General features: G+C 39.0%; 2 protein-coding genes across 2 annotated transcripts in view; both read right to left on the reverse strand.

Moving 5' to 3' along the window:
- The window catches only part of LOC101738471 (neuroligin-4, X-linked), a 116,396-nt gene extending 93,267 nt beyond the window's left edge, over positions 1-23,129 (reverse strand). The window contains exon 1 of the mRNA XM_012688920.4: positions 22,873-23,129. The gene's annotated coding sequence lies outside the window, so the exon portion shown is untranslated. The remainder of the gene's footprint in view (positions 1-22,872) is intronic.
- LOC134200249 (uncharacterized) lies at positions 7,759-13,485 on the reverse strand. The gene is made up of 2 exons (XM_062672784.1): positions 10,669-13,485; positions 7,759-10,323 (listed from the first exon to the last, which is right to left on the reverse strand). The coding sequence occupies exons 1-2, from the start codon at positions 13,109-13,111 to the stop codon at positions 7,925-7,927; spliced, it is 4,842 nt and encodes a 1,613-aa protein (XP_062528768.1). The 5' UTR covers positions 13,112-13,485; the 3' UTR covers positions 7,759-7,924.
- Positions 23,130-24,240: the final 1,111 nt, after the last annotated feature.

The raw sequence follows: 24,240 nt of genomic DNA on the forward strand, positions 1-24,240 counted from the left end.
CAGAATTCACTGGTAGGCCTTGTTCTAACAGGTCGGCTTTTACGAGCTCTACATCTAACTCTTTAGGGATTCCGCGTATTACAACGCGGAGTTCGCGCTCCTCCTGGAGCGTATACGTATGGAAACTTATACGCTCCTTACGGAGGTAAGAAGAGAGGGCCCTATGGTCGTCGGGTGTTTGAACCTTAATTTGAATGCCGTTCGCGAGGTTACGGGCATTCGTGAAATTTATATTTTTGGCCTTAAGGGCCAGGCAAACTCGATCCCAAGCTGCCTTCTCCTGAAGGATAACCGGGGGAGGGGTCTGGGTTTTATTTTGTGCCACCGGACGCGGCGACGGAGTGGCACGGGCTGGGGGCGCAACGGGAGTCTGAGGGCGGGGGCGCGACGCGTTCACGGCTTTGCTAATTTTAGCGGCCGCGGGAGCTCGAGACTCCGCGGCACGCTTCTTACCCTTCTGTACCAGGGTGAATCCATCCGTCGATGAGGCGGGGGCGAGGTCGACCTCCATGTCCGAGTCAGAGTCGGAGCACGAGGAGGCGGGTGCAGGCGACCTACGAGCAAGTGTAGGTGTTTTAGAGGGCGCGACGGAGGCCGCGGATGATCGCTCAGCTGAAACGATGGTCACGGCGGACGACGCAGCAGCTTTTCTCGCCAGTATAGGCGACACGGGAGCGGCAGGCACGACAGAGGCTGCGGTGCTCAATGCAGAAGCTCTGCACGCAGGTACAGGCGACGCAGGAGCAGCGAGCGCGGCGGAGCCCTCGAGAGGGCTCGCAGTGTGATTGGCTTTGAAGGCCAAAAACTCCGAGGCGAGCTGTGGGTGGCGAAGTCGGAGGAATTCCGCGAATACAGCGTCCATGATCGCTGAGTACCCAGGTGGGGCGGCCCCGGGTCTTGAAAACACTCGCCTTGCGGCGAGGCCCCAACTTCTCGGACCTGAGCGGTTCTATTGAACACAGGTGGCAATGCGGCGCGATTACTACAGGACAAAGAAAAAGCACAACAAAACAGAAATTACGAAAAGAAACAAAACAAATAAATACTTGCAGGAAACCACTTTGTCGGCAGATGTACCACGAGCACAGAAACAACAAAAGGAAACAAAACAAATAAAAACTTCCAGAAAGAGCACTTAGTCGGCAGATGTACCACGAACACAGGCCGCGCGAACAATGGCCGGGCTAACAAAAGCCGGGCGAACAAAGACCGGGCGATCGAGTGGACGATGAGCACGTCCGCACGTGACGGGTGCCTCTATCGGAATGACGAATAACATCTCAATGGTCCGTGACTATCAAAATTGTGAAGTATTCAAAACGTTGAAAATAATATTATAATGATAATAAAAATCGCGAAATTCAAACGCAAAAGTAGCCTTAATTATGTTTGTGAAGCCGAAGAAAGTACAATACAACACACATAATGTATAGCTAAGATCAAAGATTTCGATTTGTCATCTAAGATTTGTTTTTCTTCTTCTCCATCGTTCCCTCACTGCTGAGGATTGCGACCACATGTGACTTTCCTCCACATTTTTCTATTATGGGTGTCATGGACCGCATGGTCTAGACTATCAATCACTAACCGCTTCTTTAACCAGATCTGACCATCTGACTAGTGTTCTGTCCACGACGCGCTTGCCTTCTATGCGACCCAAAATTATGAGCTTCTCTAATTCATATCTGAGAGACCGCATGATGTGTCTGAAAAAGCTCATAACACGTTCCCGGCAGATGGCAGAGAACCTTTTTCGGATGTTTAACTCCATTTGTTGTTTGTTTGATTTGTTTTGTTTTGTCCATATTTTTTTTAGCGTGTTTAAATTAAATTTTTTTTTTATTTTATTTTTTTATTGCTTTGATGTGTGGACGAGCTCACAGCCCACCTGGTGTTAAGTGGTTACTGGAGCCCATAGACACCTACAACGTAAATGCGCCACACACCTTGAGATATAGTTCTAAGGTCTCAGTATAGTCACAACGGCTGCCCCACCCTTCAAACCGAAACGCATTACTGCTTCACGGCAGAAATAGGCGGGGCGGTGGTACCTACCCGTGCGGACTCACAAGAGGTCCTACCACTCAAAACCGGAGCTGTCTCTTGTGACTTAAACATAAGTATCAAAAGGTTTAGCTAGTAAAATAAATCGCGCGGGGAGCCGGCGTCACGTCACGTACCTACAAACTAGTAACAGCCAATTCAATGTGGATCTCCAGAACCTACAAAACTGTTATATTTTTAGAGTTAACCATTGGTTTTAGAAAAAACTTATAAATGATATTATTATTGAAATTTAAATAAATGTATTGCTTTGAACAGCTCAGAAATGGTAGAGATTTGAAGCGTATCTAGTCTAGTGGATATTATTTCTCCGTGCTTGTTTTGATTAAGACAACTAACTGGGGTGGGCTTAAAATTTCCTCGTAATGAAATTTCGATTCCAAACTTCAGTGGATGAAAATATTTACGTTGTGCGCTCTGCTGATCACTAATTGTAGATAGATACGAATTAAACAAATAGTATAACAGACGAACGAGCCCATGGCTCATCTCGTTGTTAAGCGGATACCGCAAATAACAAAACGATAAGGCCACACCAGACCGACGCTCTTCATAGGATATTGAACGTTAACTGTACTAAAATAAGATTGGAAATAAATACAATCCCGATACCTTGGGCTCAAAATCAATTAACAATCGTTACATAACTATTCAGTAGACTTATATGATAGATTAGATTGGAAATGTGAAGTGCTTTATCGTACCAACGATCAATCCACAGCATGATAATATATGTTAAAACTAGGTCTTCTTTTTCTCCACCTTATCCCACTGGGTGAAGTCGGCACAGTTAATTTTTCTCTTCCATTCTCTTCTGTCATCCGTTATCTCAACACTTACTCCTATCTTTCTCATATCGTCATTCACACACTCCATCCATGTTTTCTTCGGTCGACCTCTTCCCCCTCTACCTTGCACTACCGATATGTTAATGTTAGGTAGTAGAATTTTAACCATTGAATGAGCACTTGCTTCAAAATCTCTTGGCCTACCTAGTATGGGTGATTACGGCTACCTCTGAGTATTTACTATGTATGAACTAGTGGTCAACTATCTACTTTAAGAAAAGCCGAAACTCTCTATAAGCTTGTGCAACTGCTTCAACTTTGGACCTAAAAAGTTCCATTCGTATCTCACTTTGATAAACAAACAAAATGGCTGCCTTCATGGTTATGTAACAATAGTACATTTAGGATTTCTATAGTATGGAGCACATTCATTTGCACTATTGAAGGTTAAGAAAATAAAAGGGAACGAACACAATTATAAAATAAAAGTAAAATGGATGGTGCTATCACTAAAGCCGAGCTCTTCCAGATAAATGTCTAATAGCTGTTTGTTAAACTTATAAAAACTTAGATATAGAGAAAACAAATTCAACTCAAACTGTTTTTCATAGAAGGTCTCAGAAAATCTCAGAATTTATTTGAAGAATGTAATTGAATTTTTTAAATGTAAATAACAGAAATAGTTTCACAGATGCTCAACGAAAACTTCGCACAAGAGTTTTCGTTGCTTTAAATGAATATACTTTTGTACTAAGGAAAAAAATATATGATATTGATAACAAGCTCGTCAGCAATGACAGAAATTTAATTTTTTGGTGTATTTTTGATGTAATTCTACAGAATTCATAACGTACTCATTTTTCAGTTGTAAGAAATCATGCAGACTTAAATCTGTTGAAACTTCGCCTTTAGTCAGTATTCAGAACTGTAGACCTGTTTCTAGATACTAGTGGTCCCGTAGCAGTCAAAATTGGACTATAATTAATTGAAATTATAGGTTTGAACATTATAATACTTCTATAATCACAGTTTTGGCCAAGACTACACTATAGACAAATATTATTAAACATAAACAATATTAACCTTTTCTCAATTTGACCACAGACTTTAAGCAATAGCAAAAGTTTGACAGTAAACAAAGAGCGTATATTTTATATGTATGTGTGTCAAATACATGGTAGTGTGTGTAATGTTTTTTTTATTGATTTAGTGTATTATTAATGCATAATTTAAAAAAAAACATTAGCTAGCTCCTTCTCTATATTTTTATAAGCATGGGAAGCTTCATATTCCTCCATCGGCGCAATTATCGTAAAAAGGGCTACAAAGTTTTTGCTTCACGTATTAATATACAGATACTCATTACATATACATACATGGCGATTTGAGAAATTCAGTAGTGTGTGCAATGTAGGTACATGGAGAAGAGCAAGCCTTAAATTTCTTGCCGATTCTCATCAGCGGTGAAACTACATTCCGGATCTTAAATGAAAAATTTAAATACTTCGAACAGACTTTGAATATAAACATCATTATGAGAAGAGACAAGGAAAGTCCCTAAAAAACTGAACTGAATAGAAAACCACTGAACCGTTTTTAATGCGAGTTCTCCCCGTGCTTCCTGGGATTTAGTGTCATCAAACATCACGCTACATTGGGCTCGATTCGACCAGAAATTAATTTATCGGCTCGAAAAATATGCTTCCTTATTTCCTTCGAAGTAATAATTAAGATTCCGTTTCAATTTTATCGCCTCAGAAGCTGTATTTAATGAATGCAGTGTATTTATCACATATAACTTGAATTATTCCTACTTCTAAAAATCAGTATTTTTGAACGTAGCCTGGTTTGTATTTGATGGCAATTATAAGCAACCTTTTAAAAATAATTTAGTTTTTCATTTTTTAATTGCTTTGATAAGTGGATGAGCTCACCGCCCACCTAATCTTAAGTGGTTACTGCAGCCAAGTTACAACGGCTGCCCCACCCTTCAAACCGAAACGCATTACTGCTTCACGGCAGAAACAGGCAGGGCGGTGGTACCTACCCGTGCGGACTCAAGAGGTCCTACCATCAGTAATTACGCAAATTATAATTTTGCGGCTTTCATTTTTATTACACGATTCCTTAAGCGTGGAAGTCAATCGTGAACATTAATTTGTCAAGTGCGTATTTCATTAGAAAAATTAGTACCCGCCTGCGGGATTCGAACATCGTTGCATTGCTACCTACGAATGCACCGGACGTCTTATCCTTTAGGCCACGACGACTTAATAAAATTTTATTGTTAAATGTATACAAGCTTACTGTCTCCAGTACCCTGTGACTGTGTCACTAGAGCTGTCGGTGTCAGTGGACCTATGATGCATGCCGAACAGTTGTTACGGTTACAAATAATATTTTAAATTTTGAAAATTTTTTGAATCGATATCAGATATAATGGATGTGGATTTTTTTCTAATGCTATAGAACGTATCAATGGTTTGGTAAGTCTATCGTGAGCTTGTATGAGTATCAATCAACCACACCACCACCATTATACAATATGCAAGTGTAGAAATATTTCGACTGGATATTTAATCTGAAGAACAGTAGCAGAAATTGAAGCTTTAATAATTATAAAAAAGGATTGAATACCTTCTATTCTGATACAGACATCGGGTCCAGCCTTTTTGTTTGGCTAATGACCGCAATGTGCGTTTAAAGGTTTTTTTTTAAATGTTATGCCGCTAATGAACCAAGCGCCGCAAGTTTTTTGCGTGGTCGACCTTTTGGGAACATTATTTCGGCTTTTTGCGGTAAATTGGGGGTGAAGCAATTTGATATGCGGGCGTGATGTTGATTGGGGTCGCAAATGTTGTGTTGCAGTAGTCGAGCGTGTTAGGGGATGTGCAGCGCTCATAATAATGAAGCTTTAACGAACGTACATAATTTATATTTAATCTTTGCGGCTTTTGTAAGTTTTTTAGTTTGATGAGATAAGATTTATCTTGGAGGCTGCAGAATTGAGATGAGATGAAGATTCCTGAATTGGGTCCAAAACCCATTCATCACCATCATCCTATAGACGTCCACTGCTGAACTTGGCCCCTCCATGACGAAGCTACCGACAAGTGTGCTATAATTCTCGAAGAAGGCTGCTGCCCATTGTCGCTAGAATCCCTTACTCGTCTTTTACGATACACAACCGAGGAGCTATTACCTCTCGAGGCCAAAACTACAGGGTCAAATCAATATCGGGAATTAAATCAATATGAAAATAGTAAAACTTGATTGAATATCCTAAAAGACAGTCACTTATATAGCGCCAAGAATTAAAAAAACTAGTAACTTTTTATCAATATAGTACACTTTCTAGCTTAAGTCAGCTGCATAATATCGACGAATAGTCTATGTTTCTGTTTCAAGATGAACTATACGATCATAATTTCCCTATGAGGTCTAAGTATAATTTAATGGAAAGTTGAAGTACAACTCATCTGCCGTAAATAATCAAATTCAATTAGTAATAATTAAGCAATGAATCTATTAAGAAAAACAATTACAATTGCAATTAAATTTACCGTTCTTTCTCATCTCACATCTCAGTTTATTCCTTGTCCAAATAATACGACTGAAACTAAATAAGTAAGTGAAAGAAACATAAATATTCATTTGTACATAACGTTAATTCGGTGTTAAATAGATTGAATCGACTTCCCTCTGGAACTTCGCCAGGGGCTTTTAACGGCGAATGAATTCCTAAGAATAATTTGGAATGACGGAGCAGTCGCTCTCAAGACAATATTCTGATTAAACGTAATTGATAAGTGGAAGCTATTGTTTTTGTAGACAGGAGTAAATGTATTGGTTTATGGGAAAATTTTCGAAGTCGTCGTGGCCTAAAGGATAAGACGTCTGGAGCATTCGTATGTAGCGATGCACCGGTGTTCGAATCCCGCAGGCGGGTACCAATTTTGCTGATGAAATACGTACTTGACAAATGTTCACGATTGACTTCCACGGTGAAGGAATAACATCGGGTAATAAAAATCAAACCCGCAAAATTATAAATTGCGTACTTACTGGTGGTAAGACCTCTTGTGAGTCCGTACGGGTAGGTACCATCACCCTGCCTATTTCTGCCGTGAAGCAGTAATGCGTTTCGGTTTGAAGGGCGGGGCGGCCGTTGTAACTATACTGAGAACTTAGAACTTATATCTCAAGGTGGGTGGCACATTTACGTTGTAAGTGTCTATGGGCTCCAATAACCACTTAACTTAAGGTAGGTTCTGAGGTCGTCCACCCATCTAAGCAATAAAAAAAAAGTTAAAATTGTTAAAACTATCATCTCATTATTGCAGAAATAAATATTTGTTTTCGAAGCTAAGCACATCTAACATGAAGGTCACGACCTTCAGGATCGAGGAGAATGGTGCAAGCCGGAGAAGAAAGAAGAAGTTCAGCATAAATTATTGTCGCTTTAGCGGAAAAGTGTTACATAAATACCGCGCGGCGATTCTTGAAATCACTCTTTTTTAATACGCTTTTATTAGCTTCAGACGTATGTATGTTAGTATGTAACGGAATCTTTGAACATGATTTTGATCCCCTTCAAAACGTCGGGTTAACTCGAACTTTTGCAAACTTATTAAGGACCGATGACAATTCAATATTTAAAAAAATAGATTGAAATAATTGAAATTCAACTAAAAAATGAGAAATATATAATAGTTTAAAACCTAAAAAAATACGCTTTTATAGAAAATCTAACTAAAAAATAGAAAATAAATTTTAATAAATTTGAATTAAAAATAGTGTAAGAAAAAAATATTTTATTGTAAAAAAGCGTGGGGTGCATGGTATCAGTAGTTGTAAATATAATGTATAGTGAGGGGTAGATCTCAGGGGTATTTAAAACTATGGGTTAGTCACCAATATCGAATTTCGAATTTTAATCTTCCTTTATCACAAACAATTTTCAATTTTAAACAATAATTACATTTAGACGCGGGCGCACGCTATTCACACTCAAAACGGAAGCGCCCGGAACATAGATTATACACTGTTGAAAAGATTGACATAGATGCTAACTATGTATAGCGAGCGGGCATACGGCCGCGAGAGTGACGTACCGGTCGGTTTGCTACATACTCCCCCTCTAGTCCTGGAGGACGCCCTCGCTCCTGGACTAGCATCTCATTACTACTGGGCTGAGGGACAGGCGCAAGACCAACCATACCACCAGCTGCGGGAGAAAGACGTGGAGCTTCAGCACATGGTTCAGCATGCCGTGTCGTCATATGCCCTGGAACTCGAGAATCTGTTTTAACATTATTTGGGGGACGACCACGTTTCTTTTTAGGCATCACCGGCCGCGGAAGAGCATCACTCTGATTCTCACGGTATAGAGTGAGATCGTTCACATGATATTTCCCTAAAACTTCATCAGGTTTGTCAACATGCGCGACGTGGTAAGTAGTAGGGCTGACCTTTTTAACGATGCGATACGGACCATCGCGTTTTGGAACAAACTTAGAAGTAAGGCCATTAGCGCTCTTACTGAGGACATGTGATTTGATGAGAACCATGTCACCTTCGTTGAATGTTTCAATGGGCCGTCTCGAACGATCAGCATACCCTTTAGCTTTATCTTGAAGTGTCTCTACACGTTCGCGCACCGCTGAAAAGGAGTTAACAAATTTCCTGAGATAGGGAGTTATTTGGGGAACAAAGTTATCTTTGTCTAGAACAGCACGAAGGTCATGGGTGACTTCTGTGGGGGACCTCATCTCTCTGCCAAATGACAAGTAAGCAGGTGACATACCTGTGGTGCGACATTTAGCGTTATTAAGAGCGAATCGAATCACTGGTAACATGTTTGGCCAGGAAGTGTGGTCACATTCCACGAGTTGTGCTAATAAAGTCTTAAGATCTCTGTTTTTACGTTCGGCGGGGTTTGCTTCTGGGTGATAGAGAGGGATAAGGTTTTGCTTTATCCCCAGGATGGACATGCATTGACGCATGACTGCCGAAATAAATTGTACGCCATTATCAGAAACTAGTCGGCGTGGAAGACCGAACCTCATAAAATACTCCTCTATGAGGACATGTGCACACGCCTCAGCAGTAGCTTCCTTCAATGGGAAAAGTTCTGTCCACCTCGTAGCAGTATCTTCTATTAGCAAGATCCAACGCTCCCCCTGTTTTCCAGGTGGTAACGGGCCGAAAAGATCAACTGCCAAGACTTCGTTGCGCTGGTTCATCACCGGCGTCTGCAATAGACCTGGAGGCTTGGTATTAGCAGCCTTATAGCGTTGACAATGGATACATGCCTTTACATAGTCGGTTATGATTCTTCTCATTCCTGTGAAGTAGAACAGACGTGAGACTTGTTGGTAAGTCCGGTCAATTCCTGCATGTCCAGCGGTAGGGGCATCGTGAAGCTCTTTGAGAACGTCGGTCACTTGATGGGCAGGAATGACTAATTGTGGGGCCTCGGCATCAGAATCCGGATTAAGTCGATATAAAACACCTTGTTCCATTAGAAATCCTCTTTCTGACCATCTTTTAGCAGCAAGTTCATCCACTCCTTCCAGTTCTGTGACGATCTTCTGTATTTCCGGATCAGTCAACTGGTCTTGACGTAACTGGGTAGGTGACTTGGTGGGCAGGTCGCAAATGACAGAACAGATGCCGCAGTTATTTTGTGTTTCGTTGGAACAGATCGGTCTACTTAACGTGTCAGCGACAACGTTAGCTTTTCCTGGGGTGTACTCGAATCTGATGTCAAATTCTTGGAGTTTAAGCGCCCAACGGACCAACCTACCAGCAGGAGACTTTAAAGAAAGCAACCAACGCAAGGGTTGGTGGTCACTGCCTATAATAATTGGTTGGCCGTCGAGGTATGGCCTGAAACGCTCCACGGCCCAGACTACAGCAAGCGCTTCCCGTTCTGTAGTAGAGTAGTTGCGCTCCGCTGCGGTGAGTAGACGGCTAGCATACTCGATAGGTCTTTCGTCCTTGCCTTCCCCTTGAGCTAAAACTGCGCCAAGTGCATAGTTGCTCGCATCGGTACGCAGTACTAAGGGTTGTTTAAAATTCGCTTGAACAAGTACGGGCGCCGTGGTCAGCAGACGCTTCAATTCTTTGAATGCCTGTGTTTGTTCAGGTCCCCAGCTCCATGTGTAATTCTTCTTGGTTAGTCGAGTAAGCGGTTCTGCTATCTTTGAAAAGTTTGGAATAAACTTCCTGAACCAAGAGCATGTTTGGAGAAAAGTTCTTAAATGTTTTAGGTTAGATGGTTCCAGCATATTAAGGACAGCACTGACCTTCTCAGGGTCAGGAGACACACCGTCTGGAGTGATGACGTGGCCCAGATAACGGACCCTTTCTTTGGCAAAAGTGCACTTCTCTCTGTTTACGTGAAGTTTAAATTCAGACAGACGTCTAAAAACAGCTTCCAGGTCTTGTAGGTGTTGCTGGAATCCTTCTGAAATAATTAACAAATCGTCTAGATAAGCAAGTACTGTAACATCCTTCAAAGCAGCACAGGAGCGTAGACGATCAATAAGCCTTTGGAAAGTCGCCGGCGCATTCTTCAAGCCGAACGGCATTCTTTTAAAACGGTAAGTGCCTAGGGGGCAGACAAAAGCTGTTTTGTCTCTGTCTGCTTCTCGGACCATAACTTGCCAATATGAAGAACGAAGGTCTATTGTGGTCATGTAACAATTCTTCTTCGTACTCTGGAGAAGATCATCAATGCGTGGGAGTGGGTAAGTATCCGATTTGGTTACTTCATTTAAGCGCCTGTAATCCACGCAAAATCTTACATTACCATTGGACTTCGGTATCATCAATGCAGGAGAGCACCAGGCGGATTCGCACTCTTCAATGATGTCATCTGCCAGCATCTTCTCTATTTCATTCTTCATCGTCTCCTTCTTGGAAGGGTTAAGGCGATAGGGCGGCACAGCTATCGGGGGGTGATCTCCAGTGTCTATGCAATGTTCTATGAATGGTGTCGGACCTCCCCCTGCTGTAAAAATACTTTCATGCCGAATAAGGAACTCAGATAATGCTTGGCGCTCAGCTGATTGCAAGTGCATACCTTCATCATCCCGAAGCATGTTAGTAGAAGCTATGCACACACCACGAGACATAGGTTCAAAAAGTAATTTATAATGCACCTTAGCATCAGTACTAAAATACCATTCATGACGATGAAAATCAATGATAACTTTGGCAGCATTAATAAAATCAATACCCAGTAAAGTTTCATTATCATTAGAATCAGGGAAGATTATAAATGGAATATCAATCACTATGTGTTCTAACCTCACTGGTAATATGGTTGTCAATACATCCATATTCCGAACATGCCCATCAGCAAGTTTGACTCGCCTAGTGGAGGGAGTAAGAGGGTGACCTTTATGCAGAAGGAGAGCATACAGCGTGTGACCAGCAATACAATGCTTAGCTGTTGTATCTATAAGTGCAGTACCCTGTTTACCGAGAACTTGAATTTTGAAAATAGGCCGTAAATGCAAATACCTATCATCACTCTCACGGTCGTACACGGACGCTATAACACTTCCCTCACATGTACAATAATTAAAATTCAAACAATTATCAATTTCCACACATTCGTTAATTTTTCCAAAATTACACTTACTGCCTTTTGTGTCACAGTCATGGTTAGTTGAAAATTTTAAATTATTACAATTTGGTTCAATTATTTGATTATAAGGTAAAATTGAGTTCTTACATTTAGGTCTAGTTCCCTGGTTATAACAAATATTTAAATTTTTACACTTTGTCCGAACATCCTGATTATATAAAACATGAGGATCACAAAAGGTTGGCACCTCATTATTACTAGTGCAATTACAGTTAATATTCTTTGACACAGAATCATTACAGGCATGAAAATAAGATTTTCTGGAAGTAGGGCCTCTGTTAATGGTAGCATAATTAATATTTGCATCCCGGTTACAAAAATTTTGACATTCAAAATTACTCAGAAAATTATTTTTGTCATGCTGCTTAACATCATACATTGCATTCTGAACAGGTAAATTAGAACTAATTGTGTTAGTATTATTAACATTACACTGAACACTATAAACCGCATTATTGTCATTTTGCACACCCTCGGAAAAGTTAGATTGACTTTGCTCACCTCGGTTGTTTAACTTACGGCACTGTTCCCGTGCATGTCCAAACCGTTTGCAGTAGGAGCACACTGGACGCTGTTTCTTCGTGGTCACGAATTGCTCTGCAGAACCTGGCACAGCAGCGGCAGGCGTGGCAACGGTAGGCTGGGCGACAGCGACAGGCACAGCGGTGGCGGGCACGACGGCCGCGGCGGAGTTTGGAAAGCGCGCGCGCGGCGCCGGGGCACTCACACGAGCGGCGCACGGTTCAGGCCGACTCGCAGCCTGGGCCGGCTGGGCACGGATCGAACGCACACCACTAGTGGACGACACTGGTCTCGATTGAGTCTCCTCTATCGAATCTTCTATATTCCGAGCATGGTTTAATAATGAATTGAAAGATGTGATTTCTTCACGGCGCAATCTTGTGCGTATTCTATTATGAAGCAACCCGTATATCATATCAAGTTGTACTTTTTCAGTAATATCATCCCGCGGTAGCTTTGCCATAAGCGCACGAATACGAGCAACAAACTTGTCTGTGTTTTCTTTATCCTGCGGGGAAGCAAATATTTCCAAATATATTCTATGTGGTGGAAGGCGGGTGCCATATGCATATATTAAATTTTCTTTGGCTTCGTTCCAAGTGGAGATGTGATGCTTTAATCCTAGCCACCACGTAGCTGCGTCAGCAGACAAAAGCATGGCTAGGCCTCGTATGATGTTAGCGTCAGATACTTGAACGCATTCTGTATAACTTTCAATTGCATCTATAAAGGCCTCAACAGATTCACCAGGTGCACCGCTGAAAGAAGCTCTGCAACGCGCCAAGGTACCATCTACGTTCACTGGGGGCATCGGCGGAGGTGCCGGAGTCGACGATCTTTGTTCCATCACGTACGACATAATGTTCTTAAATGTTTCGGCCTGCGAACGTTGCAGCGAGGCCATCAACGCTGAAACATCATCCAGGTTGAACGTAGAATTGTTGCTACGTGATTCGGCGTGGGGGCGATCATGGGGGCTATCATGCTCCTCGTGATTTTCGTTGGCATTTGCATCTGCAGCAGGAATAGCGTCGTCTTCGCGACGTTGCTGGCGATCTTGATTTCTAGTTAAAGGCATTCTTTACAATTAAGCACCAACAGCATACAATAGTTAGCAAATTTTTCACAAAAGCGTGCGCGCCATTTTGTTAGTCCAAGCAAGAAAAAAATTAGGAAACGTTGGGCAGCCAGATATAGTGAGGGGTAGATCTCAGGGGTATTTAAAACTATGGGTTAGTCACCAATATCGAATTTCGAATTTTAATCTTCCTTTATCACAAACAATTTTCAATTTTAAACAATAATTACATTTAGACGCGGGCGCACGCTATTCACACTCAAAACGGAAGCGCCCGGAACATAGATTATACACTGTTGAAAAGATTGACATAGATGCTAACTATGTATAGCGAGCGGGCATACGGCCGCGAGAGTGACGTACCGGTCGGTTTGCTACAAATGTTTTTTTAAACTATTATTTATTAGTAATGTTTTCGAATTACGTGTTACATGACAATTATCTGTCTTTGATTTAGCAGTTTTTGTATATCCAGTATGACATGGAGCCTTGATTTACCAAAAAACACCTGATTACATTTGGCTTTTTTATCTTTTCGAAACCCTTCAAATTGTGAGCAATTTCGCTCCAAAAACGACCACAACATGCCAAATGTAGGCGCTGTTCATTGAAATCAATAGCAGAATGTTGTGTCGGTCTGGTCTCGAGCGAATTGAAATATTAGTCAGCTTTTAACTAGAACGGCCAATTGCATTGTGGTACAATTACGTTGGACGCTGATGACAAGCATTGAAACCTAAATAGTCGTTACTAAATTTAATGCAGCTTAAAATTAAACGGCTGGTGACATATTCGGTATAAGGATGGGCGAGGAAGGGTTTTTATTAACAAACACTTTTTACAGTCTAGTGTTAATGTGTTGTAAGAAAAAAATGTCACTGACACTAATAAATCGAAAACATAAATGAGTTCGTTTTGTTAAAGCAATTTAAGATAGAAAAGAAGAATTCGAGAAAAGTTCACAAACAGCAATTATTCTTGATAGCCAAGCTGTGACACCTTCAGCAAACCTAAATCAAAGATTACATGACATTTGATCGAGGAACTGTCCTATCAGGGAAAAACTAGTCGGTAAATCTTAATCTTGGCAATCGAACTAAATCTCGCTCTATTTAAAAAAGTTTTATCAGCTGTACTCCTTCCGTTTGAGGGAGTGTTCAGGGTAACTTAGATATTGGATTTGTATTTCAAAATGGAGGGCAAAAATTATGAGCATTATCATTACTTTATGACCATAAAGGCAAATATTTGAATTGTTTCAGCAAGACGTTAAATTAGTCACGAGGTCGTATTATTGGCACAATCAGCCATTCATTCATTCTGCCTATTTCTGCCGTGAATCAGTAATGCATTACCCTTGCTACGAGATCAGTAATTACGCAAATTAAAATTTTTGCTGGTTTGATTTTTTTATTACACGGTGCTATTCTTCTTCGTGGAAGGCATTCATTTATATTTTTTATGTATATGTTTCATTAAAAAAAATGGTACCTGCCTGCGTGATTCAAACACCGACACAGTCACATGGCTTGATAAGAATACACGGGTGTTTTAATCTTTAGGGCATAGCGCCTTCAAAATGGACATTAGAAAATTAAATACAGAATATCAAGTTTCTTATGCATGAAGTAATTTATGCATGAAGAAATTAGTTATAATTATATCGAAAGTCTACAAATTTCAAAAACATAATCCATAAAACCCGAATAACAAATACAACGGAAACCTGAACAATTATAAAGTCCTCGAATATAGCCAGAAAATATCGTTTACAAGGGCGGAATCGGGCCAAAGTCAATCGTGAATAATTGAAAGTCGATCGTCCATAGCTCGGACCCGTTTAAAATTACTTAAGCTTTGACTGCCTATTGTCCCGGGTACTGCCCAGATGAGGACCCAACAAAGGGTCTTTCTGACCCAATTAGACACTTCTCCCATTACAAGGACACTGGTTCTGGGTTAGTTTGTGATATTTTCAGCCCTAAATTAGTTTGCTGACTGAAATTATAAACGTTAATGTATTTTGTAAGAGCCCATGGTATAGTAGGACAAATGTTTAGTTATGTAGCTTTTGTAGGTCAGCGTAGGTATATTTCTTTTAAAAATTAGCGGGTTCTTCATTTCTAGTACTATCATAAATTAATTTTCAGAAAATATCACTTTATTAAGGATGTGATGAAACTTGTTTTCTTGGAAATTTTACTTTGTATTTCAGATCAAATACCAAAAATTACCAAAATGGTATGAAATTTAATTCAATTCTCCTTAACCAGGTGTAACAGAAAATATCCGTCCTATTATTAAGAAATCCATCCTGTTTATAATTTATTTAGCTATTAGGAGATAAGTGAATGCGATCTGATCATCTATATTTCCACAATCCAAACATAGTATAGTAATATTTTTATTTACTTAAACAATTCTTTCCCTAATAACGACTACATGTAAAACACTACTTCTATTCAAAGTTCCGACAGTGATTTTAGGCAAAGTATCATAAGTTATAAGCCAAGATGGAGTTTTTCTTTTATGTTACATCATAACAGTAAAACGATATTTACATTGAGGAAAATATTGATGTATACATATCCAATATAAGTATTAGGCGTGCTTTTAAGAGAGTGTTTAATTTGTAAAATATAATATATGTTGAAATTAAGGCCATGCTAAACATTGGAAACCTAATAAACCCACCTAAAAAAAATAAGAAACATTGATATATTTTATGACTGATTCAGAATAGTACAGAATATCGCCTTTTAGATTATCAATAATTTTGGTATCTTTAACCGTAAGCTTTAGGTCTACTGAGTGATTTTGATTCTCTCTGAATTTAAGCCATAGAATCCGTTTATCACCTGCTCCAAAATTATCTCTATCGGTGTTTTTGAACGCCTTAGTGAATTTCTCATACCAGGTTTGAAATAGCCAGTGCTAGAGGTTTCACTGTACCCCAATTGCCAAATCTATGCGCTCGTCAACATTTTCTATCACATGCTAGAATCAAATTGGTACAGCACATTAATAGCAATTTAATTTAATTCACTGACCAAGTTTCAGTCCATCTAAGATTGGATTAAACAACTACACCCCGTTTGATTTATAAATTAACTCATGCTTCATTTTGTCGTTATTTAATTTTACATTACAATATCAATACCGTAATGTAGTAGAATGGTTTCCAAAATGAGCAAAGTTTACAGTAACATGAATTTACAAAACATTTGCATTTCATTACACAAATATTTGATTATTTTCAATTGAGCTGTGATGTGCGTTGCCATTAATGTTGAATTTAGATATTGAGTCTAGTTAAATGTTCTTTAGCAGATAGAATACAATTCCACTGGGAAAAATTCTATCAACGTTTTATTCATACATCTTATTTTATTCTATGTCGCATACATTGAAATCATCGTCTTGCCTAACCATTCTTTTCCGTCCGTACCAATTATACTTTTTTTAGTTTTAGGGTAAGGTAGCAATACTTACTTACTAACTATTCTAGCGCACTGACCCGAAGTTTTTGTCACCGACATTAGTAAACTGGTAGTAGGACCTCTTGTGAGTCCGCGCGGGTAGGTACCACCACCCCGCCTATTTCTGCCGTGAAGCAGTAATGCGTTTCGGTTTGAAAGGTGGGGCAGCCATTGTAACTATACTGAGACCTTAAAACTTATATCTCAAGGTGGGTGGCGCATTTACGTTCTAGATGTGTATGGGCTCCAGTAATCACTTAACACCAGATGGGGTGTGAGCTTGTCCACCCATCTCAGCAATAAAAAAATATATATGAGAGAGATTCGAAGATTCAAAACTATTACTAGTTAATTTCGAAATATGAAAGAGAAGCTTTAGTCTTAGTAAGAGAAGGAAAAAGACGCATAAGTTTTTGGGCCCGGTCCAAAAGGAAGTCGGAAGTTGCCGAAGGAGAAAATACCGGGAGATTAAAGAACTTCTCGTTCCGTTAAACATGTATAATTGGAAGACTAAAACTGAGGTACTTTGTTGAGAATGGGGTTGGTCGTGGGTTGTCTTCGTCGGTCGAGACTTCAAGCTCATTCCCTAAGACAATGGGCATTCAAATTTACGTTTTGTCCTAACCTTACAAGATGACTCTCCGTGTTTATGTTAAACGCTTATGTTAGAAGAGGACCAAATACCTGTTAATTTTCTGATAGATTTTCGTTCTAGAACAAGGTTTAGAAAAAAATTCAGACGAGCACCTTTAAACAAATGTATAACTAAATGCCGCTTTCTAAATAGGTTACAGTCTGTGTTTAAGTATTTACGTAGCCATAGGAAATGATTTGTAAGAGTCATACAATAAACGTAGACGAACTAGTGTGGCACGCGAGTTATTATAAGCACGCACGGCCTTTGAAAAAGCTAGGGAAGCTCTGAAGCTTTTATATCTAAACATATTTTCACATTTTGCCTCAAACTAAAGCGGTTGTTTTAAGGCTAAAAATATTCATGTAACATAGACAAGGTTTATGTTAAATAGAAAATATCACAGTCCATCTGGTAATTATGAGTAAAGCCTCAGGTAAAGCCTCAATAATATTATAGCGGCTATAATACCTCTCAAATTGGAATTCCATAAATTTGACTGGTTTAACTTATTTTGGATGCTAAAATTCCGTTAATCTTGAAAATCGTTTGTGAAAATTAGCTACTTACGTATTTCGTTATAAAAGTGGTACTTATCTGCTGAAATCTGGGTACAATGGCAAGGGTATAAACACATCAAACATCTCAACTGTCTATTAGGCCACAGTAAAATGATACTATGAAAATCAAGTTTAATAATACTATTGTTATTCAGGAGAAGGTTTGACGTTTCACTTATTACTTAGGTACTCGGATCTAGCCTATCATGTTACCGAGGACTTTCGCTTTGTTAAGGAATTCGCTTTTCTCGCTGACAAGGGGTATCGCGTTTCTATCCGATCCGTCTGTCTATTTGGTATGTTTCTATTAGGATAGAAATAAACTAAGTGTTCTTGGAGATAGCTTATTGGATTATGATGTTCTTTTTATTGGCAAAGTTGATCGATATTTAAAGAAGACTATTCGTTTACCACTACACTACACGTTTTGATTGTGACGGGCAAAGTAGAAAGAAAGAGACCCCACGGCCAATCAGCCGCTGGTGTGATCAAATGACCACCCTAACTGGGCTGCCAGTCGCAACCGCCATTTGAGAAACTGAGGACCGGACGAGGTAGGAACAGCTCACGAAACAGGCCTCGGTTAAGCTTTAGGGACACGACCTTCAGTAATGAAGAAAGCGACGAAGAAGAAGATTCGTTTACCAGCTTGGCCGTAGTTTTGTTTTATAAGTGTCTTTAACGATAGCTAATAAGCTGTGGTATTTAACCATTGTCATGCAAAATGTAAGGGAACGAACAGGTTACGAATTTGTCTTTGCCTACCTTCGTTTTATGGGTATCTGTAACTCAAGTTCTGGTAGTCAGTGAGCTTGACTGCCACCACAAAAATGAACAATGCTTTGAAGTAAAGCCGTTCTTTAACTAAAGCTACTGGCCTCGCCAGTATAAGCTAATGGTCATGTACTAGAGGTTGTGAGGTAATCAGGCTAAACAGAATTGGAATTATATCTATTAAAATCTACAATCTAATATATAGTTTTCAAAATAGCTATATTTGTCTCACTCAGATGACATTTATTTGTGAAATTATTTTTTATCATTTTCGTCGATGAACACTGAACGCATTTTACGAACAATATGCATCGCTGAGTAAGAGCTCACCAGTTAGCGTATAAAAACAGGCGCATAAATCTCATTTTAATTAAATCCATTTTTCCTAAACCAGTGGAAGTGAAGTCTTACTACATCTACTCGGGTTCAGCGTCCGTTAAAGACACGATTTAGCGCAATGAATATTGTCTTAAAATTTGGTTTATCTTAAGCTCTACTTTGAACTTTATTTCGTAAATGATATTACGTTTATTTTTTTAATTAAATATGGGCTTGAACTGTAGTTGATTCTTAAGTCGTCGTGGCCTAACGTATAAGACGTCCAGTGCATTCGTGTTGAGCGATGCACCGGTGTTCGAATCTCAGGCAGGTAACAATTTTTTTAATGAAATACGTACTCAACAAATGTTCACGATTGTTTTTCAAGGTGAAGGAATAACATCGTGTAATAAAAATGAAACCCGCAAAATTATAATTTGCGTAATTGCTGGTGGTAGGACCTCTTGTGAGTCCGCGTGGGTGGATACCACCACCCTGCTTATTTCGGCCATGAAGCAGTAATGCGTTTCGGCTTGAAGGATGGGGCAGCCGTTGTAACTATACTTGAGACCTTAGAACTTATATCTCAAGGTGGGTTACGCATTTACGTTGTGGATGTCTATGGGCTCCAGTAACCACTTAACACCAGGTGGGCTGTGAGCTCGTCCACCCATCTAAGCACTAAAAAAAATAATCTAAAAAAATACCGATACATAAAAGGCCAATTTGTCGGTCAAACTCTGGTCGCATGTATGGTTTGAAATACCTTGACTGGTGTTTACTCTGTTACCTACCATATTCCATTGGGATTTGAAGCAACCAAACACTTCAAACGGTTGGTCTACTAAAGTCGACGTGTGCGTGTCAGAGTTTAAATCCAGACGGCATGCTCTAACTTATCTTGGAAAATACACATGCACGTTCCAGGTATGACTTTAAAATAACGTTAAAAAGAGAAGCGTAAGTAGTTTATTTGCTTACGCAATAATATTAGTAGCTGGATAAATGCGATACGCATGAATTGTTATCTAAATTCTAATCTTCTTTTTCTCCACCTTATCCCACTAGGTGGGGTCGGCACAGCTAATTTTTCTCTTCCATTCTCTTCTATCAGCCGTCATCTCAACACTCACTCCTCTTCTCTCATATCGTCATTCACACACTCCATCCATGTCTTCTTCGGTCGACCTCTTCCCCCTCTACCTTGCACTACCATTTCCATACATCTCCTAGTCACATGCATCTTCTCTCTACGCATCACATGTCCATACCACGCTAACCGTCCGCTCCTTAATTTGTTGTTTACCGGGGCCACTTTCACACTTCCTCTGATATACTCATTCTTTATCTTATCAATTCTTGTTACTCCACACATCCATCTCAACATTCGCATCTCTACCGCATGCACTCCTCTTTCATGCTTAACTTTCGTCGCCCAACACTCAGATCCATACAGCAGCATCTAAATTCTAATGTACCGTAAAAACCTCCCATTCATCACATTTCTATCAATCGATCTAACATTGTCTCTGATTAAGACGATTTTCCTCAAAGGGCAAGTATTTTTCCTTGTACATGGCTAATTAGCTAGAAATTATTCGTTGTTTCTTTGTCTATTTTAAGTTAATATCTTTCAATTCAAAAGTTATTCATTATTAAATATGAATGCCAAATTGCTAACATACCAAAACAGCGACCAATAAATATACATAGATTATCCTAATTTTTTTTACTGTCAGTGAAAGTAACAACGTAAAGTACTATCATGCTGAAATGAACAAAATCAGAGGCGTGTTTACTCATTTGCTCAATAAATAGAAATAAAACTAAGCCGATAATTACCAATATTATTTTATGTCTCGTTTGAATCAGGATATAATAACTAACCTGTATGAACTGTTATGTTTGACAAGCAGACATACAGAGCATAGAGGAAAGCCTCCAATACCGTACAGCCTTTTCACTCGAGTGATATCTAAGACACAAAATCCGGACACTTAAGTCGATTGAGCTATAGAACAGTTTTATATTTTAGGTATTTCCGCAGATAGATATAAATATTTTATTGCCTTTGTAGGCAAACGAGCATACGGACCACCTGATGGTAAGTGGTCACCGTCGCTCATGGACGTCAGCAATGCCAGGGACAGAGCCAAGCCGCCGCCTACCATTAAGTACTCTCCGCAAGCCTCGTTTGAAGAAGGACATGTCATAGCGCTCAGGAAGCACCGTGGAATATATCGTCTTTTCGCATTAAAAGTGTACAATTTCCAAAAATGTTCGAAATTGATTTAATATTCGGAATCATTTGGTATCACCAGTATTTTTTTCATAAATACTGTCGAAAGAGCGTAGTTTAGTTTTAGTTTTTTTTTTTAGTTTACCTTTATTTTGACTATTATTAACAAAATTAATACATAATTTTATCTTACTTTAAAAGACAGATAATGTAACTGGTAAAAACTAAAAAATAAATGTTGCAAAGATGGTTAATATTAAAAATATCAGATGTTACACCCCCTAAAACACTACTGTAATATTTAGTAAGTTTTCAGATTATACAGTTTTAATTCGAGAAGACGATAATATATGGAACACATAAGGAAGTTTGTCACGGCTATTTTATAGAAATATCTTAGCTTGTACATATTTGCTGGCCCAGTGGGCAGTAGTCGAGAAGGTACGATATTAACGACCTTTGCCCTTTGGAAAGATGAAGTTAGATCTAATGGAAGGATACTAACCACTTTGAGAAATAAATTGATATTAGGTCTTGAACCTAATCATAAGTTTTGACTAATTTAGCCACCAGGAAATCACGCGTTAAGGTTGGAGATAGCTGCTATCCCTGGCATTGCTGAAGTCCATGGGCGACGGTAACCACTCACCATCAGGTGGGCGGTATGCTCGTCTGCCTACAAGGGCAATAAAAAAAAATGCGACTGATTTTGTCCAAATTCTTGTATTTGTTTGAAATTAGGCCAGTTTTTGTACAGTTCATAATTTAACTTCCTAACTAGGTGTGTACCTATGATCACGCTGTGATCTTTGCGGGTTCTGGTGATCTCTTGCTGCCAGGAACGTAAGCTGGTCTTCCTATTTAAAGCAACTTATAAAGGTAGGCTGAAATATTTCGTGAACAATTTCAACAGGAACATTTCTATCACTCCAGTCTTTGCGTAGCTAATGGTAACTGATCTTAGTTGTAAAGATAGGTACCCGAATAAATAAATACTATGACCGTCGCGATTTTTAGACGCGATCATAAATACTACAGTAAAGATTTTTTTGCTTTTTACAATTCAGTCTAAAAAGATCACAATGTGGTGGAAATGGCCTATATTTCTGCAATTAAACGGTTAATGGGCCTTTATTAGGAGGTTTATGTGTGTTAGTCCCAGTCAAGGCTCGGGAACAGTTCGTCAAGCGTTTTATTAGTTTATTGACACACAAGTTTCTACTAGGATTTGTTCGTTTAACTTTTAATTATGATCTATCTTAATTTTGTAGCGCTATTATTGCGATGAGGTACTCATTCTTCTCACTCCTATATCCTTATTGTAATTAACGTACCTTTCTAGATATTCAGACTTAATTTGTGATTTAAACACACTGTTATAATGATTTTAAACCCTTTTAAATTAATTACTTCATTTCATCATAAGTCTGTCTAATATTTATGATATGGCAATATTTAATGAATATCAGACTATTTAAACAAATTATGAATCATTATCATATACTCTACCTGTGTAATGTAGGTAATTGGGTTATTAATATTTAAAAAATATAAATTAATATTTATTTAGCAATGACTTTGAAGCGTTTTAAAACTTGGAATCGCTTATAATTTTTCTGAATTATTTTTCGATACATGAATATAAATGGATATGAAAAAAATTCATTCATTCTCCCAGTTTGAAAGTACCAGGCGACCATGAAAGGAAAGGGGTATAACTCGCTCACGTACAACGTTAACAGGGTAATGTTACTCACTTTTCGTCAACGACTCCTCCGGGGACTCGTCCTAGCTACGAGAAATATTTCACCGGCACCACACACACAGGTTTACTACAATGTTTCATGTAACAAGCACATAAAAAACTGAACGTGTGAAACACCACGCGTCAATCCGATTTATAAGGCCAGCGTCAACGTCACAAAATAAAGTCTTGCATTATCCAAAAAAAAAAAATATATATCAAGTTACGAAAATTTTGAGATTTTAACGCGTCAGTCCGAGGCTGACTGGCGTTTGGAGCACACTGAAATGAGTAAGCCCGGCCGTCTTTCCAACTATCTCCGTCTCGTTCGCACTCGCACAGTATTCTCGCTGTGTACTGTGCGTCTCGCTTTGGCGACCTGAAAGAGAGCGTGGCGAGAGTACTCGTAATACGTATAGGTCAATATGAAACCTTCTCGGGCGCTGGAGGCTGCAATTAGGGTGTCAATTTATTTCGTTGAAATACGAAGTATTTTCCCGATGACGGCATTTTATTTACAAAAAAAAAATGGCAGCTCAAGTATTTGTACGGAACATTTAAAAAAAAGGAGAAAAAACAGGTTGGAAAATAATTACGTTTGTTTTTTAATAGCAAAAAACATTCAGGTAATTTCATTGAAATCTGAACCCAATACACTTACGAGACACTACAAGCTTGTATATTTTTTTCTCTTCATACAACTACTTTGTCTACATTTTTGCGGAAATCATTGCGACCGTCCCCCGTCGGCTTCAGACCGGCGACGCCGCGCATGCGCCCCTCGCTTCGGCTCCCACATCGGCTCGACACACACCCCTGAAAATTAATTATTTCAAACTCCATACAAACGACTGGCAGATATTAATCACTTCATTGATTAAGCTTAATGAATAATTGATCAGAAAAAGAATACGTTATTTTTGTGTTCGCCATTCATTTGCATCTTGGCGAAGAGTAGAACTGATTATTTCAAAATTTGTTTTAAAAATAGTCAACCCTTTCGTATAGAACAAGTATCCGAGGTAAAAGAACGAAGTTCCTTATGGGACGATGCGGAGGGGTACGCTAACCGGGAAAAAACGTAAGATTTTTATTATTTATGTGTAGTCTTAGTATGGCTATACAGTGTGTAATGTATAGTCTACGTGATGACCGTTATTATTATTATTATTATTCATATAAATAGCTGTTTCTTTGTATATTATTATTATATATTTTTTATAAATCATTGCGAATAAAATAAAGTTGATAACTTTGTGAAGTGGTTTTTATTTTATTTTTATCAATAAAAAAATCATTATAAAAATGTATACCCGAATAATTATTTTCTTTATACCTCGAATAGAACTTAAAATTAATATTTTTATAATAAGAAACTTCG

The sequence above is a fragment of the Bombyx mori genome, chromosome 15 (genome assembly GCF_030269925.1).
Source record: "Bombyx mori chromosome 15, ASM3026992v2".
Lineage (NCBI taxonomy): Eukaryota > Metazoa > Arthropoda > Insecta > Lepidoptera > Bombycidae > Bombyx > Bombyx mori.

Coding starts and splice junctions, on each gene's coding strand:
- LOC134200249 (XM_062672784.1), bottom strand. CDS start 13,111: ATGCCTTTAACTAGAAATCAAGATCGCCAGCAACGTCGCGAAGACGAC. Junction 10,324..10,668: donor GATGATACCGAAGTCCAATG/GTAATGTAAGAT, acceptor TAATTATTTCAG/AAGGATTCCAGCAACACCTA.